The sequence below is a fragment of the Scyliorhinus torazame genome, chromosome 17 (assembly GCF_047496885.1).
Source record: "Scyliorhinus torazame isolate Kashiwa2021f chromosome 17, sScyTor2.1, whole genome shotgun sequence".
NCBI classification, from domain to species: Eukaryota; Metazoa; Chordata; class Chondrichthyes; order Carcharhiniformes; family Scyliorhinidae; genus Scyliorhinus; species Scyliorhinus torazame.
The window spans coordinates 35665550-35685984 of NC_092723.1; the positions used below are offsets into that span (position 1 = coordinate 35665550).

At 46.0% G+C, this 20435-nt stretch overlaps 1 protein-coding gene across 3 annotated transcripts in view; it reads right to left on the reverse strand.

Annotated features, from left to right (window-relative positions):
- Nucleotides 1–20435, reverse strand: part of kif21b (kinesin family member 21B) — a 223118-nt gene that overhangs the window by 29354 nt on the left and 173329 nt on the right. For 2 of the 3 annotated variants that reach the window (XR_011935737.1, XM_072480319.1), the window contains exons 28-30: nt 20037–20075; nt 7076–7212; nt 4897–5077 (exon numbers count right to left, since the gene is read on the reverse strand). Coding sequence is in view for 1 of the 3 variants with exons in the window: in XM_072480319.1 (XP_072336420.1) it covers nt 4897–5077; nt 7076–7212; nt 20037–20075 (357 nt within the window). In the remaining 2 variants the exon portion in view is untranslated. The remainder of the gene's footprint in view (nt 1–4896; nt 5078–7075; nt 7213–20036; nt 20076–20435) is intronic. The other variant, XR_011935738.1, reaches the window with a different exon arrangement.

Here is a 20435-nt window from a genome sequence, read left to right on the forward strand (position 1 = left end):
AAGCCCGTTTGGTCCTCTGCGACTACCTCTGGTACGCAGCCCTCCAGCCTTTTGGCCAGGACCTTTGAGAGTATTTTCGCATCCACGTTTAGCAGTGAAATGGGTCTGTATGCTCCACGTTCCGTCAGGTCTTTATCGTTTTTGGGGAGTACCCCGTTCGTGTGTCTAAAGAAGAGAGTCGTTGATGACCACAATATCCATGCCGACATCGAGATCCTTGTGTGCAAGGCGGCCATCCTCTCAACTCTTCTATATGGCTCAGAAACTTGACTAGGCACGGACGCCAACTCAAGGCCCTTAAGAGGTACCGTCAATGTTGTCTGAGGTGGATTCTCTGCATCCATTGGAAGGACAGGCGTACTAACATTAGTGTGCTTGAAGGAGCCAAGAGCACCAGCGTTGAGGCCATGATCGTCCTAAACTAAATCCTTTCGTCTGGCCATGTGCTGAGGATATCAGAGTCCCAACTGAACAAAGAACAAAGAAAAGTACAGCACAGGAACAGGCCCTTCGGCCCACCAAGCCCGTGCCGACCATGCTGCCCGACTAAACTACAATCTTCTACACTTCCTGGGTCCGTATCCCTCTATTCCCATCCTATTCATGTATTTATCAAGATGCCCGTTAAATGTCACTTTCGTCCCAGCTTCCACCACCTCCTCTGGCAGCGAGTTCCAGGCACCCACTACCCTCTGTGTAAAAAAACCTGCATCGTACATCCACTCTAAACCTTGCCCCTCGCACCTTAAACCTATACCCCCTAGTAATTGACCCCTCTACCCTGGGGAAAAGCCTCTGACTATCTACTCTGTCTATGCCCCTCATACTTTTGTAGACCCCTATCAGGTCGCCCCTCAACCTCCGTTGTTCCAGTGAGAACAAACCGAGTTTATTCAACCGCTCCTCATAGCTAATGCCCTCAATACCAGGCAACATCCTGGTAAATCTCTTCTGCACCCTCTCTAAAGCCTCCACATCCTTCTGGTAGTGTGGCGACAAGAATTGAACAGTATACTCCAAGTGTGGCCTAACTAAGGTTCTATACAGCTGCAACATGACTTGCCAATTCTTATGCTCAATGCCCCAGCCAATGAAGACAAGCATGCCGTCTGCCTTCTTGACTACCTTCTCCACCTGTGTTGCCCCTTTCAGTGACCTGTGGACCTATACACCTAGATCTCTCTGACTGTCAATACTCTTGAAGGTTCTACCATTCACTGTATATTCCCTACCTGCATTAGACCTTCCAAAATGCATTACCTCACATTTGTCCGGATTAAACGCCATTTGCCATCTCTCCGCTCATGTCTCCAAACGATCTAAATCCTGCTGTATCCTCTGACAGTCCTCATCGCTATCCGCAATTCCACCAACCTTTGTGTCATCTGCAAACTTACTAATCAGACCAGTTACATTTTCCTCCAAATCATTTATATATACTACGAACAGCAAAGGTCCCAGCACTGATCCCTGCGGAACACCACTAGTCACAGCCTTCCAATTAGAAAAGCACCCTTCCATTGCTACTCTCTGCCTTCTGTGACCTAGCCAGTTCTGTATCCACCTTGCCAGCTCACCCCTGATCCCATGTGACTTCGCCTTTTGTACCAGTCTACCATGAGGGACCTTGTCAAAGGCCTTACTGAAGTCCATATAGACTACACCCTCTGCCCTACCTGCATCAATCATCTTTGTGACCTCTTCGAAAAACTCTATCAAGTCAGTGAGACACGACCTCCCCTTCACAAAACCGTGCTGCCTCTCACTAATACGTTCATTTGCTTCCAAATGGGAGTAGATCCTGTCTCGAAGAATTCTCTCCAGTAATTTGCCTACCACTGACGTAAGGCTCACCGGCCTGTAGTTCCCTGGATTATCCTTGCTACCCTTCTTAAACAAAGGAACAACATTGGCTATTCTCCAGTTCTCCGGGACATCACCTGAAGACAGTGAGGATCCAAAGATTTCTGTCAAGGCCTCAGCAATTTCCTCTCTAGCCTCCTTCAATATTCTGGGGTAGATCCCATCAGGCCCTGGGGACTTAACTACCGTAATATTTTTCAAGACGCCCAACACCTCGTCTTTTTGGATCTTAATGTGACCCAGGCTATCTACACACCCTTCTCCAGACTCAACATCCACCAATTCCTTCTCTTTGGTGGACTGCCAAAGCAAATCTTCTTTACTCAGCTCAAGGAAGGCTTCTGAACAAGAGGACAGAGGATGTGCTTCAAAGACCACCCTGAAGACTTATCTCAAGAAAGGTAACATCAACGTCAACTTGTACATCTCCTGTAAGCAATGGGAGATCATTGCTTACAGGAGACCTACTTGGAGAACCTCCTGATTGAAGGAACACAATTCTTTGAGGACACTCGACGGCAAGAGGAGGCCCAAAAAAGCCTGAGAAAGCAATACCAATGATCTGGAGTCCAAGGACCGACTCCTCCCAGAAACATCTGCTCAGTGGGCAGCTGAAGGGGTGGCACGGTGGCACCCTTCTAACGAGTATGTTTGTCCACCATGTTAATGGTCATGGGCTCTGTGGGTCCTTGCGTGGCTTAATGCTAAAGCCGCATCTTCAGTTACACACTTTCTTTTAGAAATTTGGAGTATCCAATTTTTTTTTCCAGTTAAGGGTCAATTTAGCGTGGCCAATCCACCTACCCTGCACTTTAGATTGTGGGCGTGAGACCCACGCAGACATGGGGAGAGTGCGCAAACTCCCCATGGACAGTGACCTGGGGCCGGGATCGAACCTGCATTCTTGGCGCCGTGAGACAGCAGTGCTAACCACTGCGCTACCGTGCCGCCCTGCAATTCATAGTCCAACACCATGAAGAAAATATTTTCATTTCTCTTTCTTAGATCCATGTGAATGACCTCAAACTTCCTACACCTCAAACTCCATTTGTCATAGTTTTGGCCACCTAATTAACCTATGGCCCTTTGTAACTTTTTGTCCTATCTACTCAACTTACCATTTCTTCTAACTTTCTGTCATCTGGAAAAATGGAAATGCAACCTCTCAATTTCTGAATTCAAGTGAATCGATATACATGGTGAAAGGTTGAGACCCCATGACTGATCTCTGAGAAACACAGCTGGTCACACCCACCAGAGGACAGTTATTTTATCCTGTACTTTCCGTTCCCTCCCTCCCCAAACTCATGTCATTCAGTTACCACCATGCATTTTCATTTTTGCGAATAATCAAGGTATTGTCAAATACCTGCTGGAGGTCCATAAAGGCAACATCCAAAGATAGAACCCTGCCCAGCATGTTCGTGCCTTACTTCAAAACATTAAACTAAGATTAGTTCGATATGGCATACCCAGCACTAATTCCCACTGACGTTTGTTGATCAGCCCATTCTTCTTCAACTAGTCAGTCACATTCTGCGTGAGGATGGAATCCAGCAAGTTCCCCACAGCTGACGTCAAACTCACAAGTCTGCATTTTCCTGTTTTTTCATTCCTTTGCTTCTTAAATAATGGAGTGAGATATGTAATTTTCTAATCCAAAGGCACAGTTACTGAACCTGGAGAGCACTGTGGAAACCACACACTCCAGACTGAATTGCATTTCTCGCAAGAATTCTTGGTTTCTTCATGTTTAAAAATTTATCCAATCATGTTGTATTCTAGATTCCTGTGGGATTGTTTTTTTTAATTCAGAGGGCTTTTGTGTAAATTTTGTCAAAAGCATACCGCAAATCCAAATAAACGTTATTGTTTACTGCATTGACATCTTCAACTAAATTCAGCAAATACATCATGAAAGGTCTTCCACTTCCATACTCAAATTTTCTGTTTCCCATTATGTTAATCTGTTGGGACTGCAATGATCTGCTTCAAGTTTGAGCAGTTTTTATTTGGTGTCACAATGTGCACTTGCTTCCAGCCCTTTGGAATCCTCAATCAGGCTCAGTTGGCTGGACGGTTAGTTTGTAATGCAGAGCTAGGCCAACAGCATGGGTTCAATTCCCGTGCCGGCTGAGGTTATTCATGAAGGCCCCACCTTCTCAAGCTTGCCCCTCGCCTGAGGTGTGGTGACCCTCCAGTTAAAATCACCACCAGTCAGCTCTTCCCCTCAAAGGGGAAAATAGCCTATGGTCATCTGGGACTGTAGCGACTTTACATGTCCAATAATTCCTACATTATTCCTCAATATTAATGGCCATTTCTCTACAACAGTCTCCTTCACCATCCCAAGAAATAAGGCCTATTTGGACTTGTTAATCATGAGTCACCTTTAACATATGAAGCATCCCTGGCACATTTTAAAATCCCTTAAGATATGGAATGTAATAGTTGAATAGATTAATATTATGCTCGTTACTGAATTGTTCTTGAAAATAGTTACGTTTTCAGCTATTTTTGTCTTTTATAACTTCAGCATAATTTCTATTCTTTAGACTTCTAACCAGCCATATTTATCCCATTTTGTGTTTTCATTTTACAAATCTAATATCCTTTTCCTATACACACCTTGGAGTTCTCTCATTTCTTTTACTGTGTTAGCTTTCTATATTTCAGCAAGATATTCTAATCAAAGATCATATGTGATAGGAATATCTGTCAGCTGCTGATATCAAGGAAATATCATTTGCAAAGAGAAATTAGCCAGATTTAAATGGGGTATAGCTAGACAGATACTCCATTGTTCCAAAACCTTCAGTTTTTCAAGAACTTTAACTGAGAAGAATACAAAGTGGGGCACAGTTATGATCAAGCAGATTACAAACATTCTGTAGAAGGACCAGATGGGCATTAAACTTCTCTTGTTCTATGTTTCTTATTTTTTTGTTAATAAAACTAAATTAAAATAGAATCAGTGATAACATATATGTGATGGATGGTATGTTCCATTAGACAATAAGGTGAGTTTCTTACGTTAGTGTCCTGATGCATTTGGGGCTCTCTCGGATGTCCCAAACTTTGATGTACGACGTGGAGACAGTAAACACAAGGCTGGAGTAGCTGCAGTACTTGACAGAGACAACATTGTTGGGATGTCCTTTCAGGGTACTGATTTCCTGTCCAGTGGCCAAATTCCAAACTTTACACGTGCGATCTGAATGAATGACAAATTATAAAATTAAATAAGAAATAGAAAATTCATGAATCCAAAATTAACATTTTTATTTTTATAATAATATAAAAAAAGGAAATATAAAAAAAATAATTTGACCTTGGATGTTAAGTTAGAATTGCATTATTAAACAGAGTCTCTCAATTATCAAGGAGAAACATATACACCTACATTATCACATGCAAGTCTTCTTGAAAAAGAAAAGAAAGCACTTGCACATTTATCTTGGTCCCATACAGTCTTTTACACTTTCAAAAATTGCGAGATGGAGGCAACCTAGCAACAACAATTTTGGAGATCGCCTCCTCCTCAGTAACATACACAGCTTTGTCCACAATCCAACAGGCCATCTATGGCATCACAAGGTATGCACAAAATATCCATCCTGGGTTGACTCAAGCCAATATTTTGTTTAAAGCATATAGCTTTTCCATTTATATCAGATGTTGTTTTCTATATTTCTTGGTTATCACAGGATAACCACTTACTCCATTTTTTTTTCTCCCCAAACCTCAGAATTATCTTCATCTAAACGATTGAGAATACCTGTAATTTCACTGCCTTAACTTTCGTATTTATTAGTCTGACACTCTTGTCGGCGCAACTTGTCAGCGAGATAAAGACGAGGCTAACATTCGCAATTCCTCGCACAGGCGGTCTGAATCTCAGCCAAATATTCCATGAGATGGTGAAATGAAATGGAGAAGAAAATTAATCTGCATCATTCCCCACCTCTTTCAACCAGCTGGTTACATTGTGGTATTGGCACAGCTCTGTGCACGTGATAGATATATGATATGAGAGAGAAGCAAGTGACAAATCTGGAGAAGAAGTGTTTTTTTTAAAACCTTGTTGCAGATATTGTATCTACGTCAACTGAAATGGATCTGCAGCTCTTCCTCAACTAGACATTGCTGGAACTGGAGATAATTTTTCCAATTAAATAATGCTGCACCGTTTGCAATAATGTTAGAAATACATTACTTATAATAATGCTAGCGATTTCATCACAAATAGCAGATCCTAAAAGGTTTGTATAATCAAATGAAGGATGGTCCCTTTCAATGTCAATATTTCTATAATCAATTTTCAGGCACTGACTGCGATTTGCAATCAAAAGACACCTGAAATAAATAACTTATTTTGAGCAGAAACAATTCTCATCACATGAATCTGACACGGTAATCTGCTGGTTCAATGTAATATGCAATCAGGTGCAGGAAAAAAAATCATGTGTGTCAGATCTGGAAATTGAAAGCAACGAGACAAGCATAATAAAATGTAATGGCAAAATGCCCCCAAAATTAGGTTAAGTGGATTGAATATGCTTGAGAAATAATGGGAGTCAAGTCTCTTAACAATCAAGGATTCAGATACTCTTTTTTGTTACAAGTCAGTGCCCACAGATTACATTAGACCTGCTTACTTATATCAGAGCAAAATAAAGTAATCACATTTTTAAACATTCACCTAGACATTTTATGGGCAACAGACCTCTTGGGGGCAAACCGAGACCTCTCATTTTTATAGTGTATTATTTTCTCAAATATAAGGGCAAAATTCACCGAGACTATGTGGAAATTGGACATGGTACACCTTACCCCCAATTCCAACATCAGGATGAGGTGTTCCCAAGTCAGGGATGACACAGTTAAATGGAGAACAAAGTTCATTTAACTGTGTCCAAGAGCATTCATTCATCTCAGTCTCAGAATAGCATCCACTCGTGAGCGGGAAAGACGTTTTTATTTTCTTGGGCAAGGTTTTTCACTCAGTGCCCGTGTTTATCTGTCAGTCTGTTTTGAGACTAGTCAGACCGACCTTACAGTAAACCCTTCCAGCAGGAACAAAGTTCAGCACGTTGATTGGGAAAGAACGCAGAGGTGATCTCAGACGCGGAAAGTCGGGTTCAGCACCCATGTGCCAGGCCAGCCTCCACATCCGCCCCCATCCCTTCCACTCTCCTCCCTAAGTTCTTACCTTTTGAGCCTGTGAATAGCAGATCATTGGTTGCATCTAGACACAGCACGGGTTTCGAGTGCCCTTCAGCAACAGAAATGCATTGGAGTGGGGCAGTCCTGCTGCCCTTGGCACCACCAACTGGATTAATCACACCCCTGATAAAAGAACAGATGATCGATTAACAAACTCCTCTGAAATTAAGTTCCATTCTTGAGATTGTTTATTAAAAGAAAAAGAAAATACATGGAGTGATTTCGATGAAAATACTATACTACTTTTCAAAATCAAGAAAATAGAATATGATGTTGGTCACCCACTCAAACACCAACATTCCAGATCTGAACCACTGCACATTTAATATACGCTTAATAAATCTTATTCAAATGTGGTTTGGGATTTTACAACATTTAGAAGCACACAACACAAAATATGAACTATTTACAGAAAGTAAATGATGAATTTTTCTAGATTTGGTCGATTTCCACCAGTTCTGTGACTATTGAATACGCATTCATACCAAGTAAAATTTGGCAATAAAAAATGCTGCACTTTTACAAACGCAAACACATTTGCTGTTAGTTCAGAGGGAGATCGAGCTTGCGAGCAGTGAAATTGAGACAGCTGATGTGATGCTTGCAATTTGTGGTATCCCTGATGTTATTCCTAAAATCTTCACCAGTTGGAACTTCAAACTTTTAAATGGCTTGCTGGCCAAATACAGCCCCCGACGACACCCACCCCAACCCCCAGCACCACCACAAGGTAGCCACCAGCTTCCTGGAGTCTCCTTTCTGCGGGCTTGAGCTCCATCAGAGAAGGGAGTTCTGCCTCTAAGGAGAGGGATGCACATATAGCCCAAAAGGGGTTTCCTTCACAGACCTTATGTATCTATAATTTTAAACATATGCTTCAGAGGCACTTCCATTTTAAAGTGCCCTCGAGGTCCTTTATCGGATTGTGAGCACGGAGACAGATAATTAGGAGAAATATGGGGAAAATAGATCCCCCAGTCTGACGCCTGGCATGCGTGGGCTCAGGATCCCCATTTGGTCCCAGTGTTGAGATCTTGAAGCCGGCAGGAAAATCCTTCCCAAAGTAGATAGAGTGTGCACTACCCGCAGGTTGCAGTACAACAATTCACCAAAGCTTCTTCACTAGCACCTCCCAAAGGCACAATCTCTTTGAAGGACAGCTGGTGCAGATGCATTGGAGCTCCAAACCTAGGGTCAGCTCCAATACATACCATTCAGACTTGGAGACATATCACTGGACAGCTGGTACCCTCTCCAGTCCTTTACACTGTGAGTAGCTAGTGTGACATTGACTGTCTCAATATCTCTGTTCCCTCTCACAAACCCTTACTGATATACCTCTGAACTCATGGTATTCCAGTCTCTCAGTTTTAACCCTGACCTAAACTTGCCAACATTGGTGATGCAGCTGTCGTTTGGCTTACCAACCCGCCACAAAACAGAGGGAGAACACCAGCCTCCTCCCTAGCTCCCGCTGGACTGTGAAACCACCACTGAGCATCCAGACATTGGGAGCAATGTAGTGAGCTTAAGAAAGGGGAAACCTAGACGGAAAGTTATAGGCGAGTCTAAGTGGATTAAAGTATAGGCCGGGGCAGATAGGGAAAGTAAAGGAGATAGGGAAAGTAAAAGAGATAGGGAAAGTAAAAGAGATAGGGAAAGGGAAAGTAAAAGAGATAGGGAAAGTAAAGGACGGAGACGGGAACCTGGCGGGAGACTCAGCAGGGGTGAATGAGGCGTTTAAGGAGTTTTACAGTAGGCTGTATGGGTCGGAACCCCCTCCGGGGCCAGAGGGGATGAGGCACTTCCTAGGGGGGGCTGAATTTCCCGAAGGTAGACGGGGAGCTGGTATAAGGGCTGGGGGCCCCGATCGGGATCGAAGAGAAAGTGGAGGGTCTGAAGGCCATGCAGTCAGGTAAAGCCCTGAGGCCGGACAGGTACGCAGCAGAGTTCTACAAAAAGATCTCTGGGATATTGGGGCCGTTGTTCATGAGGACATTCAATGAGGCAAGGGAGAGAGGGGTGCTTCCCCCGACGATGTCACAGGCCATGATCTCACTAATTCTGAAGCGGGATAAGGATCCGGAGCTGTGGGGTCCTACAGGCTGATATCCCTATTGAATGTGGACGCCAAACTGCTGGCCAAAATTCTGTCCTCTAGGATTGAAGATTGTGTTCCAGAGGTGATTGAGGAGGACCAGACAGGGTTCGTTAAGGGAAGGCAGTTGGCGTCCAATGTAAGAAGGTTGCTAAATGCAATCATGATGCCCCCAGAAGGTAGGAAGGTGGAGGTAGTGGTTGCAATGGATGCAGACAAGGCTTTGGATCGAGTAGAATGGGAATATTTGTGGGAGGTGAAATGAAATGAAAATGAAAATCGCTTATTGTCACAAGTAGGCTTCAAATGAAGTTGCTGTGAAAAGCCCCTAGTCGCCACATTCCGGCGCCTGTTCGTGGAGGCTGTTACGGGAATTGAACCGTGCTGCTGGCGTACCTTGGTCTGCTTTCAAAGCCAGCGATTTAGCCCTGTGCTAAACAGGTGCTGGGATGGTTTGGATTTGGACGGGGCTTTATTGACTGGGTCAGGTTGCTGTATCAGGCTCCTGTGGTGAGCGTACGGACGAATAGGACGACATCGGACTATTTTAGGCTACACCGGGGGACGAGGCAGGGGTGCCCCTCTCCCCACTATTGTTCCCGCTAGCTATAGAACCGCTGGCAATTGCACTGAGAGCCTCAAGAGCTGGAAGGTGTTGGTCCAGGGGGGTGGGGGGGAAAGAGTGGAACACAGAGTCTCACTTTACGCAGACGACCTACTCCTGTATGTGTCGGACCCAGTGGGGGGGATGGAAGAAATAAAGAGGATTCTGGGGGAATTTGGCCGGTTTTCGGGGTACAAACTAAATCTGGGGAACAGCAAGATGTTCGCGATCCAGGCAAGGGGACAGGAGAGGCGACTGGGGGAACTGCCGTTTAGAGTGGTAGGGGGATGTTTTAGGTATCTAGGCATCCAAGTGGCGCGGGAATGGGAATGGTTACACAAACCTAATCTGGCCCGTCTGGTGGACCAAATGATGGACGATTTTCGGAGGTGGGACGCGCTTCCGTTGTCACTAGCTGGGAGCATCCAGACGGTGAAGATGACATTCCTTCCGAGATTCCTGTTTGTGTTCCAGTGTCTCCCCATCTTTATTCCGCGCTCCTTCTTTAAACGGGTTAACAAAGTTATCATGGGCTTTGCATGGGCGGGCAAGACCCCGCGAGTAAACAAGGGGATGCTTGAGCGGAGCCGGGGAGTGGGCAGGCTGGCGCTGCCAAACCTCAGTAACTATTATTGGGTGGCGAACATAGCCATGATCAGGAAGTGGGTGGTGGGGGAGGGTCGGCATTGGAGCGTATGGAGGCGGCTTCATGTAAGGGCACCAGTTTGGGGGCGCTGATAACGGCGCCTCTGCCGTTCCCGCCGACACGGTACTCCACCAGTCCCATGGTGGTGGCAGCCCTGAGAGTCTGGGGGCAATGGAGGAAGCATGTGGGAGTGCTGGGAGCATCGATCTGGTCCCCAATTGGTATTAACCACTCGTTTGCCCCGGGAAAGATGGACGGGGGATTTCGGAGATGGCAGAGGGCAGGAATTGAGAGGATGGGGGATATGTTTATAGAAGGGAGCTTACCTAGCTTGAGGGAGCTGGAAGAGAAATTCGGATTGGCGAGGGGAAACAAATTTAGGTACCTGCAAGTGCGGGACTTCCTGCGTAGAGAGGTCTCAACCTTCCCGCTCCTACCACCAAAGGGGATTCAGGATAGGGTAGTTTCCAGAGTGAGGGTGGGAGAAGGGAAGGTCTCTGACATCTATAAGGAGCTCATTGGGTCAGAGGACACGCAGACTGAGGAGCTGAAGCGCAAATGGGAAGAGGAGTTAGGAGGAGAGATAGAGGATGGTCTCTGGGCGGATGCATTGAGTAGAATCAACGCATCCACAACATGTGCCAGACTCAGCCTGATACAGTTCAAGGTCGTTCACTGGGCTCACATGACAGTGGCCCGGATGAGCAGGTTCTTTGGTGTAGAAGACAGGTGTGCAAGGTGTGCGGGGGGGGGGGCATGCCCAAAGCTCAGGGGATTCTGGAAGGGGTTTGCAGACATCATGTCCACGGTGTTAAAAACAAGGGTGGCACCGAGTCCGGAGGTGGCGATTTTTGGGGTGTCGGAAGATCCGTGAATCCAGGAGGAGAAAGAGGCAGATGTTCTGGCCTTTGCTTCCCTGGTTGCCCGGAGACGGATACTATTAGCATGGAGGGACTCAAAGCCCCCAATGTCGGAGACCTGGCTATCGGACATGGCTAACTTTCTCTGTCTGGAGAAAATCAAGTTTGCCTTGAGAGGGTCACTGTTAGGGTTCGCCCGGAGGTGGCAACCATTCGTTGACTTCTTCGCAGAAAATTAATCATCAGCAGAAGGGCGGGGGGGGGGGGGGGGGGGGGTTAGTTTAGTTTAGAGTAGGGGGTTAATGAAGGTGGGACCTGCAAGGGAGATAGCAGGCTTTTTTTGCACTATGTTTATAGACTTATGTATATTGTTTATTTTGTCGTTGTTGTAAAACCAAAAAATACCTCAATAAAATGTTTATTTTTTAAAAAGTATAGGCCGGGGCATGTTCTGGACACTCATGTTCTGGAAGTGGGAGGGCACCTGAGAAAACGTGTAATCGCTGCCGGCGACAGGCTGTTTCCTGGTTAAGAAGGCCTGTGGGACAGGAGAGATAATGATGGTCAGTAGCTGCGACACCAAATTGACTCTGTCTCTCACTCTCTCATCCTTTGCAGGATTCCGAACATATTAGGGTGGAGCCAGTGGAGTTGGGCTAGCTTACTAATCAATGTGCTGGAGGAGCACAGACTTGAGCAGCAACGTCTGCTGCTCCGAGGGAAGACCAGGGGGGCCGTGGGCAGGGGCCAGAGGCCGCACCAACCATGCAGGGGACATGAAGGTGTCGTTCGTGGAGCGGTCCAACACCATCTGCCTTACGAAGGAGACAGCGTGGTCCCTGTGCCATGTCCTTGCGGATTTGGCGCAATGTGGCTGCGGAGGATACCCACTCTTGTAGCTATCGAGTCCATGTCAGCCATCAGCTTCTGTGCAACAGGGTCCGTCCAAGGTTCCATGGGGGACCTTTGTGATATTCCATAGGCATCCGCCCATAAATGCATCCGTGAGATCATGCATGCACTGTATGTACAGGCTTTGGACTACATTCACTTTGACCTGGACCAGGCCCAGCAGGATGAGAGGGCGATGGGGTTTGGGCACATAGCTGTTCTGCCACAGGTGCATGGGGTGATAGACTGCACCAATGTCACTCTCTCTCCCCGTGGTACCAGGGAATCCCCTTCATCAAGTAGAAAGGGTTCCACTCCCTCAATGTCCAGCTAGTGTACGGTGACCAAGTGCTTGCATGCTCATGTGTGTCTGTTTTCCAGGAAACGTGCATGACAGCTACATCCTCAGCCAGTCACAAGTCCTTGTAATCTTCGAAGAACGCCCCAGGCTACAGGGGTGGCTCCTTGGGGACAAGGGATATCCCTTCATGTTGTGGCTCACGACACCAGTGCCACCAGACCGTTGCAGAGGCCACGTACAATGAGGCCTGTTGAAGATGTGGTTCTGCTGCCTTGACTGGTCCGGTGGGGCCCTACAATACTTCCCCCAGAGGGTCTCCCGCATTGACTTGGCCTTTCACAAACTGGCTCTTCAGAAGGTCAAGAAGCTTCTTGAGGATGACCCGAGGACATGCCTGAGGACACTGAGGATGGGCCCACTGAGGAACCTGAGAATGGAGGTCAGGTGGAGGCCAGGGGGAGCTAGGGTGCACATTGGGAGGAAGGTTAGCTATGACCTCATGGCTTCCCGCTTCATGGAGAAAGACAAGCTCGCTGTCCGACAATGTGAACACTTCCCACCCACCCCCCTCCCCAGGATGTTATTACCCCTATATGGCCAGAGAGTGAAGGTGACGGAGATATCGTTCATCAAGGTGTTGGGGCTGTGGAGTCGTCGAGTGCCTGCTGCCTTGTCAATGCAGGAGGGTGATAATGACTCGCAGTGGGGAATGGTTTGTGATGTTCCTCAGCTGCTGCTTATGTCTGACTCCTGTCTGTCCGCTGCCATCATGCTGACTCCATGGCTCATGTCTGAGTGAGGTGCAGCCCTCCTTTTCTTAGTTCCTTTGCTCTAGAGAGGGATTAGGGCGATGGGCTATCGTTACTAAATCATGCCTCAGTCCTATCACAATCATTGAAACTTTTTGTTCTGGGCGGGCCTAACCATGGCTGGCATGGAGGTCCAGAGAACAGTTGCGTCCTGATGGAGAGAAGTGCCATGTCACTGGGAGATAGGTTAAACATTCTGAGGTATTAAAGTGGTGAAGAACAATATTATTCAATGTAATGAGATATTAAAATGTGACAAGTGACAATGTCCCCAACTACTGGTGCCGAACTTTACCTGTGCCCATGCTGTGCCCTTACACTTCTTTAGCCTTGCAAACCATCTCATTACATCTCGGTGTGTTCCTAGGATGCACATCAGAGGTGGAGGCGGCCTGCTGCCTTCCATGCCCTGTTGTCGGAGATGCCCTTGGCGGATGTCCTCCGGAGGCCGAGTCCTAGAGGGTTTATGCCTACAGTCAGTGACACTATTCTGCCCGTTGTGCCTGAATAACGCTGGTCTCGGGAAGGGGGTATTCAGATTGGCTGTGGATCTCCCCAGGGCCCCTGGATGGAAGGTCCAGGACTGTGCTCCAGTGGATCCTTCTCCCTTTGGGTGCTCACAGGCCCCTCGGTTACTCCAGCTATACAAAGCCCTAGTGCGACGAAACCTGGAGTAGCGTGTGCCTCTCTGGGCACCACACCTTAGGAAGGATACACCGACTTTAGAGGGAATGCTGAACAGACTTGCCAGAATGATACCGAGTTCCCAAAACTTAAATGACAGGGAGAGGTTACGCTGTCGAGAGCTGTATTCCTTGGAATTTAGAAAGTCAGGGGTAATTTGATTGATGCTTTCACAATGCTAAGGTCAACAGATGGGGAAGATAGAAACTATTTTTCTGGTTTGGGCATCCAGGACTACGGGGCAGAGTCTAAAGATTAGAGCTAAGCCTTACAGGAATGATATAAGTAAATACGTCTTCAAGGGTGTTAGAAGTTTGGAACTCTTGAAAACGGTAATTGATGCCAGATCCACTGCCAATTTTAAAACAGATTTGTGTTCAGCAAGTGTATGAAGAGATCTAAGGCAAAGGCAAGTATATAACATTAGGTTTCAGATCAGCCATAGTCCCACTGAATGGCGGAACGGGTTCGAAGGGCAAAATAGTCTACTCCTGTTGCTATGTGCTTCAATGATTCCTTGCCTCAACTCCTCTATCTGGAATGCTGTGCCATATGATGGTCCATCTTTGTGTGAAGTAGGATCCACAGCTTTCTGTCCAATATTAACTTTTATTGGCCTGACCGACTCCCAAGATTTAATTTAGAAGTACTATTATAGAATCACAGAAGTCCTGCAGTGCAGAAGGAGGCCATTCGGCACATCGAGTCTGCACCGACCCTCTGAAAGAGCACCCTACCTAGGCCTACTCCCCGATCCTATCCCCATAACCCCACCTTACCTAAACACCTTTGGACACTTAAGGGCAATTTAGCATGGCCAATCCATCTAACCTGCACTTTTTTGGACTGCGCGAGGAAACCAAAGCACCCGGAGGAAATCCACGGAGACACAGGGAGAAAGTGCAAACCTCACACAGGCAGTCACCCAAAACTGGAATTGAACATGGGTCTCTGGCGCTGTGCGGCAGCAGTGCTAATCACTGTGCCGCCCTACTCCTTTAACAATCTTATAAACCTCTACAAGAACACTTCTAGTAAGCCTCCATTCTCGATCAAAAAGCCCAAGTGACTCCAGTAATCTAAACACGGGATCAGCCACGCGACTTTAGTGCTTGAAAATCTGTCTTGTTTCATATGATGTGGAGATGCCGGCGTTGGACTGGGGTAAGCACAGTAAGAAGTCTTACAACACCAGGTTAAAGTCCAACAGGTTTGTTTCAAATCACTAGCTTTCGGAGCACTGCTCCTTCCTCAGGTGAATGACGAGGTAGATTCCAGAAACATATATATAGACAAAGTCAAAAATGCAAGACAATGCTTTGAATGTGAGCATTTGCAGGTAATTAAGTCTTTACAGATCCAGAGAGAGGGGTAATCCAAGGTTAAGGAGGTGTGAATTGTCTCAAGCCAGGACAGTTGGTAGGATTTTGCCAAGGCCAGATGGTTGGGGGGGGGGGAGAGAATCTAATGTGACATGAATCCAAGGTCCGGGATCAGGCCGTACTCATGTGTGCGGAACTTGGCTATACGTTTCTGTTCGGCGATTCTGCGCTGCCGCGCATCCTGAAGGCCGCCTTGTAGAACGCTTACCCGGAGATCAGAGGCTGAATGCCCTTGACTGCTGAAGTGTTCCCCGACTGGAAGGGAACATTCCTGCCTGGCGATTGTCGCGCGATGTCTGTTCATCCGTTGTCGCAGCGTCTGCATGATCTCCCCAATGTACCACGCTTTGGGACATCCTTTCTTGCAGCGTATGAGATAGACGACGTTAGTCGAGTCGCACGAGTATGTACCGCGTACCTGGTAGGTGGCGTTCTCATGTGTAACGGTGGTACCCATGTCAATGATCTGGCATGTCTTGCCGAGATTGCCATGGCAGGGTTGTGTGGTGTCATGGTCGCTGTTCTGAAGTCTGGGTAGTTTGCTGAAAACAATGGTTTGTTTGAGGTTGCACAGTTGTTTGAAGGCAAGTAGTGGGGGTGTGGGATGACCTTCGCAAGTTGTTTGTATTCACCGATGACGTGTTGAAGGCTGCAAAAAAGATGTCGTAGTTTCTCCGCTCCGGGGAAATACTGGCCGATGAAGGGTACTCTGTCGGTTGTGTCCCATGAGGAGGTCGATAAGGTTTTTTGCAGTGGCGCGTTGAACTGTCGATCGATGAGTCGAGCGCCATATCCCGTTCGTATGAGAGCATCTTTCAGCGTCTGTCGATGTCTGTTACGCTCCTCCTCGCCTGAGTAGATCCTGTATGTACGGTGGACTTGTCCATAGGGGATGGCTTCTTTAATGTGTTTAGGGTGGAAGCTGGAGAAGTGGAGCATCGTGAGGTTATCCGTGGGCTTGCAGTAAAGCAAAATGCTGAGGTGACCGTCCTTGATGGAGGTGAGTGTGTCCAAGAATGCAACCAATTTTGGAGAGTAGTCCATGGCGAGTCTGATGGTGAGATGGAACTAATTGATGTCATCCTGTAGTCGTTTCAGTGATTCTTTGCCGTGGGTCCAAAGGAAAAAATGTCATCGATGTATCTGGTGTATAACATCAGTTGAAGGTCCTGTGCAGTGAGGCGGTCTTGTTCAAACTTGTGCATGAAGATGTTGGCATATTGAGGTGCGAATTTGGTCCCCATGGCAGTTCCAGGTGTCTGGATGAAGAACTTGTTGCCGAAGGTGAAGACGTTGTGAAATAGAATAAAGCGGATGAGTTGCAGAATTGCGTCTGGCGATTGGCAGTTGTCGGTGTTGAGTACTGAGGCTGTTGCAGCAATGCCATCCTCATGGGGGAGGCTGGTGTAGAGTGCCGAGACGTCCATTGTGACGAGGAATGTTCCTGGTTCAACTGGTTCATGGGTGCTGAGTTTCTGTAAGATGTCCGTCGTGTCGCGACAGAAGCTGGCGTTCCTTGTACGACGGGTTTCAAGATGCCCTCGATGTCGCCAGAGAGGTTCTCACACAGGGTCCCATTGCCTGATACGATAGGCTGGCCTGGTGTGTTGGCCATGTGCACTACACATCTCTAACGCGGGTAGTACATGGGGTGAGAGCACGTAGGGTGCTCTGAAGGTCTGGATCCAAGGTCTTGATCAGTCTGTTGAGTTGGCGGGTGTGTTCCTTGGTTGTATCTGTCGGTAACTGTCTGTAGTGTTCCTGGTTGTTGAGTTGTCAGTACACTTCTTTGCAGTAGTCCGTTCTGTTCAGTATGACAGTGGCTCCTCCTTTGTTTGCTGGTTTGATGACGATGTTGCGGTTGGTCTTGAGAGCACAGATGGCATTGCGTTGTGCTTGGGTGACGTTCGGAGCTGTCTTGTGAATGCGACTGATGAATCTGGCATAGAACATAGAACATTTCAGCGCAGTACAGGCCCTTCGGTCCTCGATGTTGCGCCGACCTGTGAAACCACTCTAAAGCCCATCGACACTATTCCCTTATCGTCCATATATCTATCCAATGACCATTTGAATGCCCTTAGTGTTGGCGAGTCCACTACTGTTGCATTGATGCGACTCCTAATGGCTTGAGCATACATGGCGAGTCTAGGACAGCGGCCTTCCGGAGGGGTTCAATTCGACTCTTTCCTCTTCGGTTGCCGCACCACAGGTCTCTTGGTCTGCTGTTCCGGTTCATTGGTTGTCTCATTGGGTTCGCTGTCAGCCTCTTGTGGTCTGTGGAAGAACTCCCGGAGCCTCATTCGCCTGATGAATTCCTCCGTGTCTGCCGCAAGACTGATGGGGTCCATTTTGGTGGTGGTGCAGAAGTTGAGCCCTCTGCTGAGGACTTCGATTTCGTCTGGTTGAAGGGTGTTCCAGGGTGCTCTTGTTTCAGCATGATCAGAACTAAATGCAGTATTCAAGGTGTGGTCTGATTAACCACTGTGAGATTTAATGACTACCTGCTCTGTTTATATTCTGTTGTTTTATTCAACATTCTATTAATTACTGTTATGTATTGGTTGGAAATATTTATATCTCCCTCATGTGGAAAAATACATTTTTACTCCATTTGTTTCTTATTTTCTGAGCTACCTCTTCAGATCCTGGAAACTCTCCATGTTTATCAACAAATGAAAATCTGACCACACTTGAGTTTGTGGATCCAGGTAATTAATATTTAAAGTGAAAACAGTAGTGGTACTAATAGCGAGTCCAGAGCCACTTTACTCATTAATTCTTGAGTACTTGTTATTTCCTATCCTTCAACGGGATTCTGAGCTATTCCCAGGCTTTACACTAAATCTCTACAAATGTTTACTTCAATTAATGGTCTTTTTTGTGAAACTGTGTCAAAAGACTTTTAGAAGGTAGGGTGCAATTAAGGTGAATCCTACAATTCACTTTGCTGTCAATTCCTTGAACTCGTCATGGAGGTTGGCCAGGTGGGGTCTTCTCCTTCTGAAGCCATGTTAACTGCTAGTTACCAAAAAAGGTTATTGTACAAGTTTATTCCTGAGAACTTATTCCATTGTTTTCACATGAAATGAAGTAAAGACTGATTGCTGTCGTTGCCTGTGTGTTATGCTACCTGTTTTTCATGTGGGGACCACCTCGCCTGGTTCCAATAAATATACTGGGACATCAGCAGTGTCCAATAATGATCAAAGCGTGACCAAAGCACTTGCATCGGACTTCAGTTAGAACTCACTTTTTGGAAGGGATAAAAAAATTGAACTCCAGGACTGTGCTTAAATTGATAGCTCATTAGTGTCCACTGATTACCTCATAATGACGATAGACGCATGGTGTCTCTTTCTTACACAAAAATGGGCCATCTCACTGGAGAGCTCATCAGCCACATTTTGGAAGATGGGAGAAATGGGGATTGAACATGAGCACTGAATTCAGTACAAAGAACAAACAAAGAACAAAGAAATGTACAGCACAGGAACAGGCCCTTCGGCCCTCCAAGCCCGTGCCGACCACTATACTCCAAGTGTGGCCTAACTAAGGTTCTAAATGATGAAGAGTTTGATTGCTCCACTTCCAAGGATATACCATCATTTAACTAGATATTGATCCATAAAAGGAAAGCTCCTGATGATAGGGTGCATGTGATCCACTATGTAAGTGACCAAAAAGATGTTAATCTCAAAAGAGTACCTCTTGTGGCCCAAAATGTGAGGCATTTTAGCATAATAACTGTGAGCTATGTTTTCATTTAAGCTACATCTGTGCTTAACACCAGTAAATCTAAAATACTGCTGTTAGTCATGACAAACAAAACAGCTCATTAGAATTCTTTTAATGGTTCATTTCAATCATTGTCATGTGTGAATTGATATGATGTCTGATGGTCAGGATGAGTTGTAAATGTGTTTATGTGGAAGCTGCAGCTGTAACATTCAATATCACCAAATAGGGCAGTGTTGCAGACAAGAGCCATCTGGGAAAATATATTTTGAACAACCATAGCATTGATCTTTAAATCCTTACCTTCATTCTGAATTTGAAAACATTGCTACTGTGAGTGAATCCATAGAACCAAAACGTTATTATATCATGATGTGGAGATGCTGGCATTGGACTGGGGTAGACACAGTAAGACGTCTTACAACACCAGGTTAAAGTCCAACAGGTTTGTTTCGAATCACTAGCTTTCGGAACACAACTCCTTCATCATTTATTATATCACACAGTTATTTAATCTCTCTGTCCTGGATCCAATCATTCCATTCGTTCATGTTAGGCATTCCAATGAAAAATTACCAACACCCAATGATCCAACATTACAAACATGGACAGATAACTTCTATTTTGACTGTCTCAAAACCAAATTAAAGGTGCATGCATATCAGCCCAACCAAAAAATACATAAACCAAAAACCAGACAGAGAAATGAAACCATCCTTACATTAGAATGCTCCATTCAAAATATGCAATAACGTAGTCAACAACCAACCAACTAATGTGCAAAATAGTGTTGCGTTTTTGGTACAAGATGCAGTGCTGACCAGATGTAACACAAATAGTAACATGCAAACAGCAAAGCAATCAGCTGTGTGGCCCAGTCAGACCAGAAGCAAGAGGCCTGTGCAATGCAAGAGGTGACAAAAGAAACTTGTACCTGGGAACCTCCGAGAGAGAGGAGTCACTGTCATCAGACCTATGAACAAAACAGCAGCAGGATTATGGGGAAGAAAGATGGAAGAGCTCCAGTGTGTTGAGGTAGAGTAATTGATGGGAACAGGGCAGAGCAACAGTAGGTGTGCCAAGTCAAGCAATACTGAATGCCACAAAACATTGAAACTTACAATAGGAAAAAGGTTAATAATATTTTTGCTTTTGCCAGGGGTTGTTTCCTCAAATCGGTTCATTACAGTCTTCTGAACAAGCTAGATTTGAAGAGATGATTACAGCCTGAAAGTTGTGGACTGAAATTGTGCTGTGCCATTTTAATCAGAAACTATTTATTAGGTAAAAAAGACTCTTAAGAAGCATTGATTTAAGGGTGCAAGCGTGATGC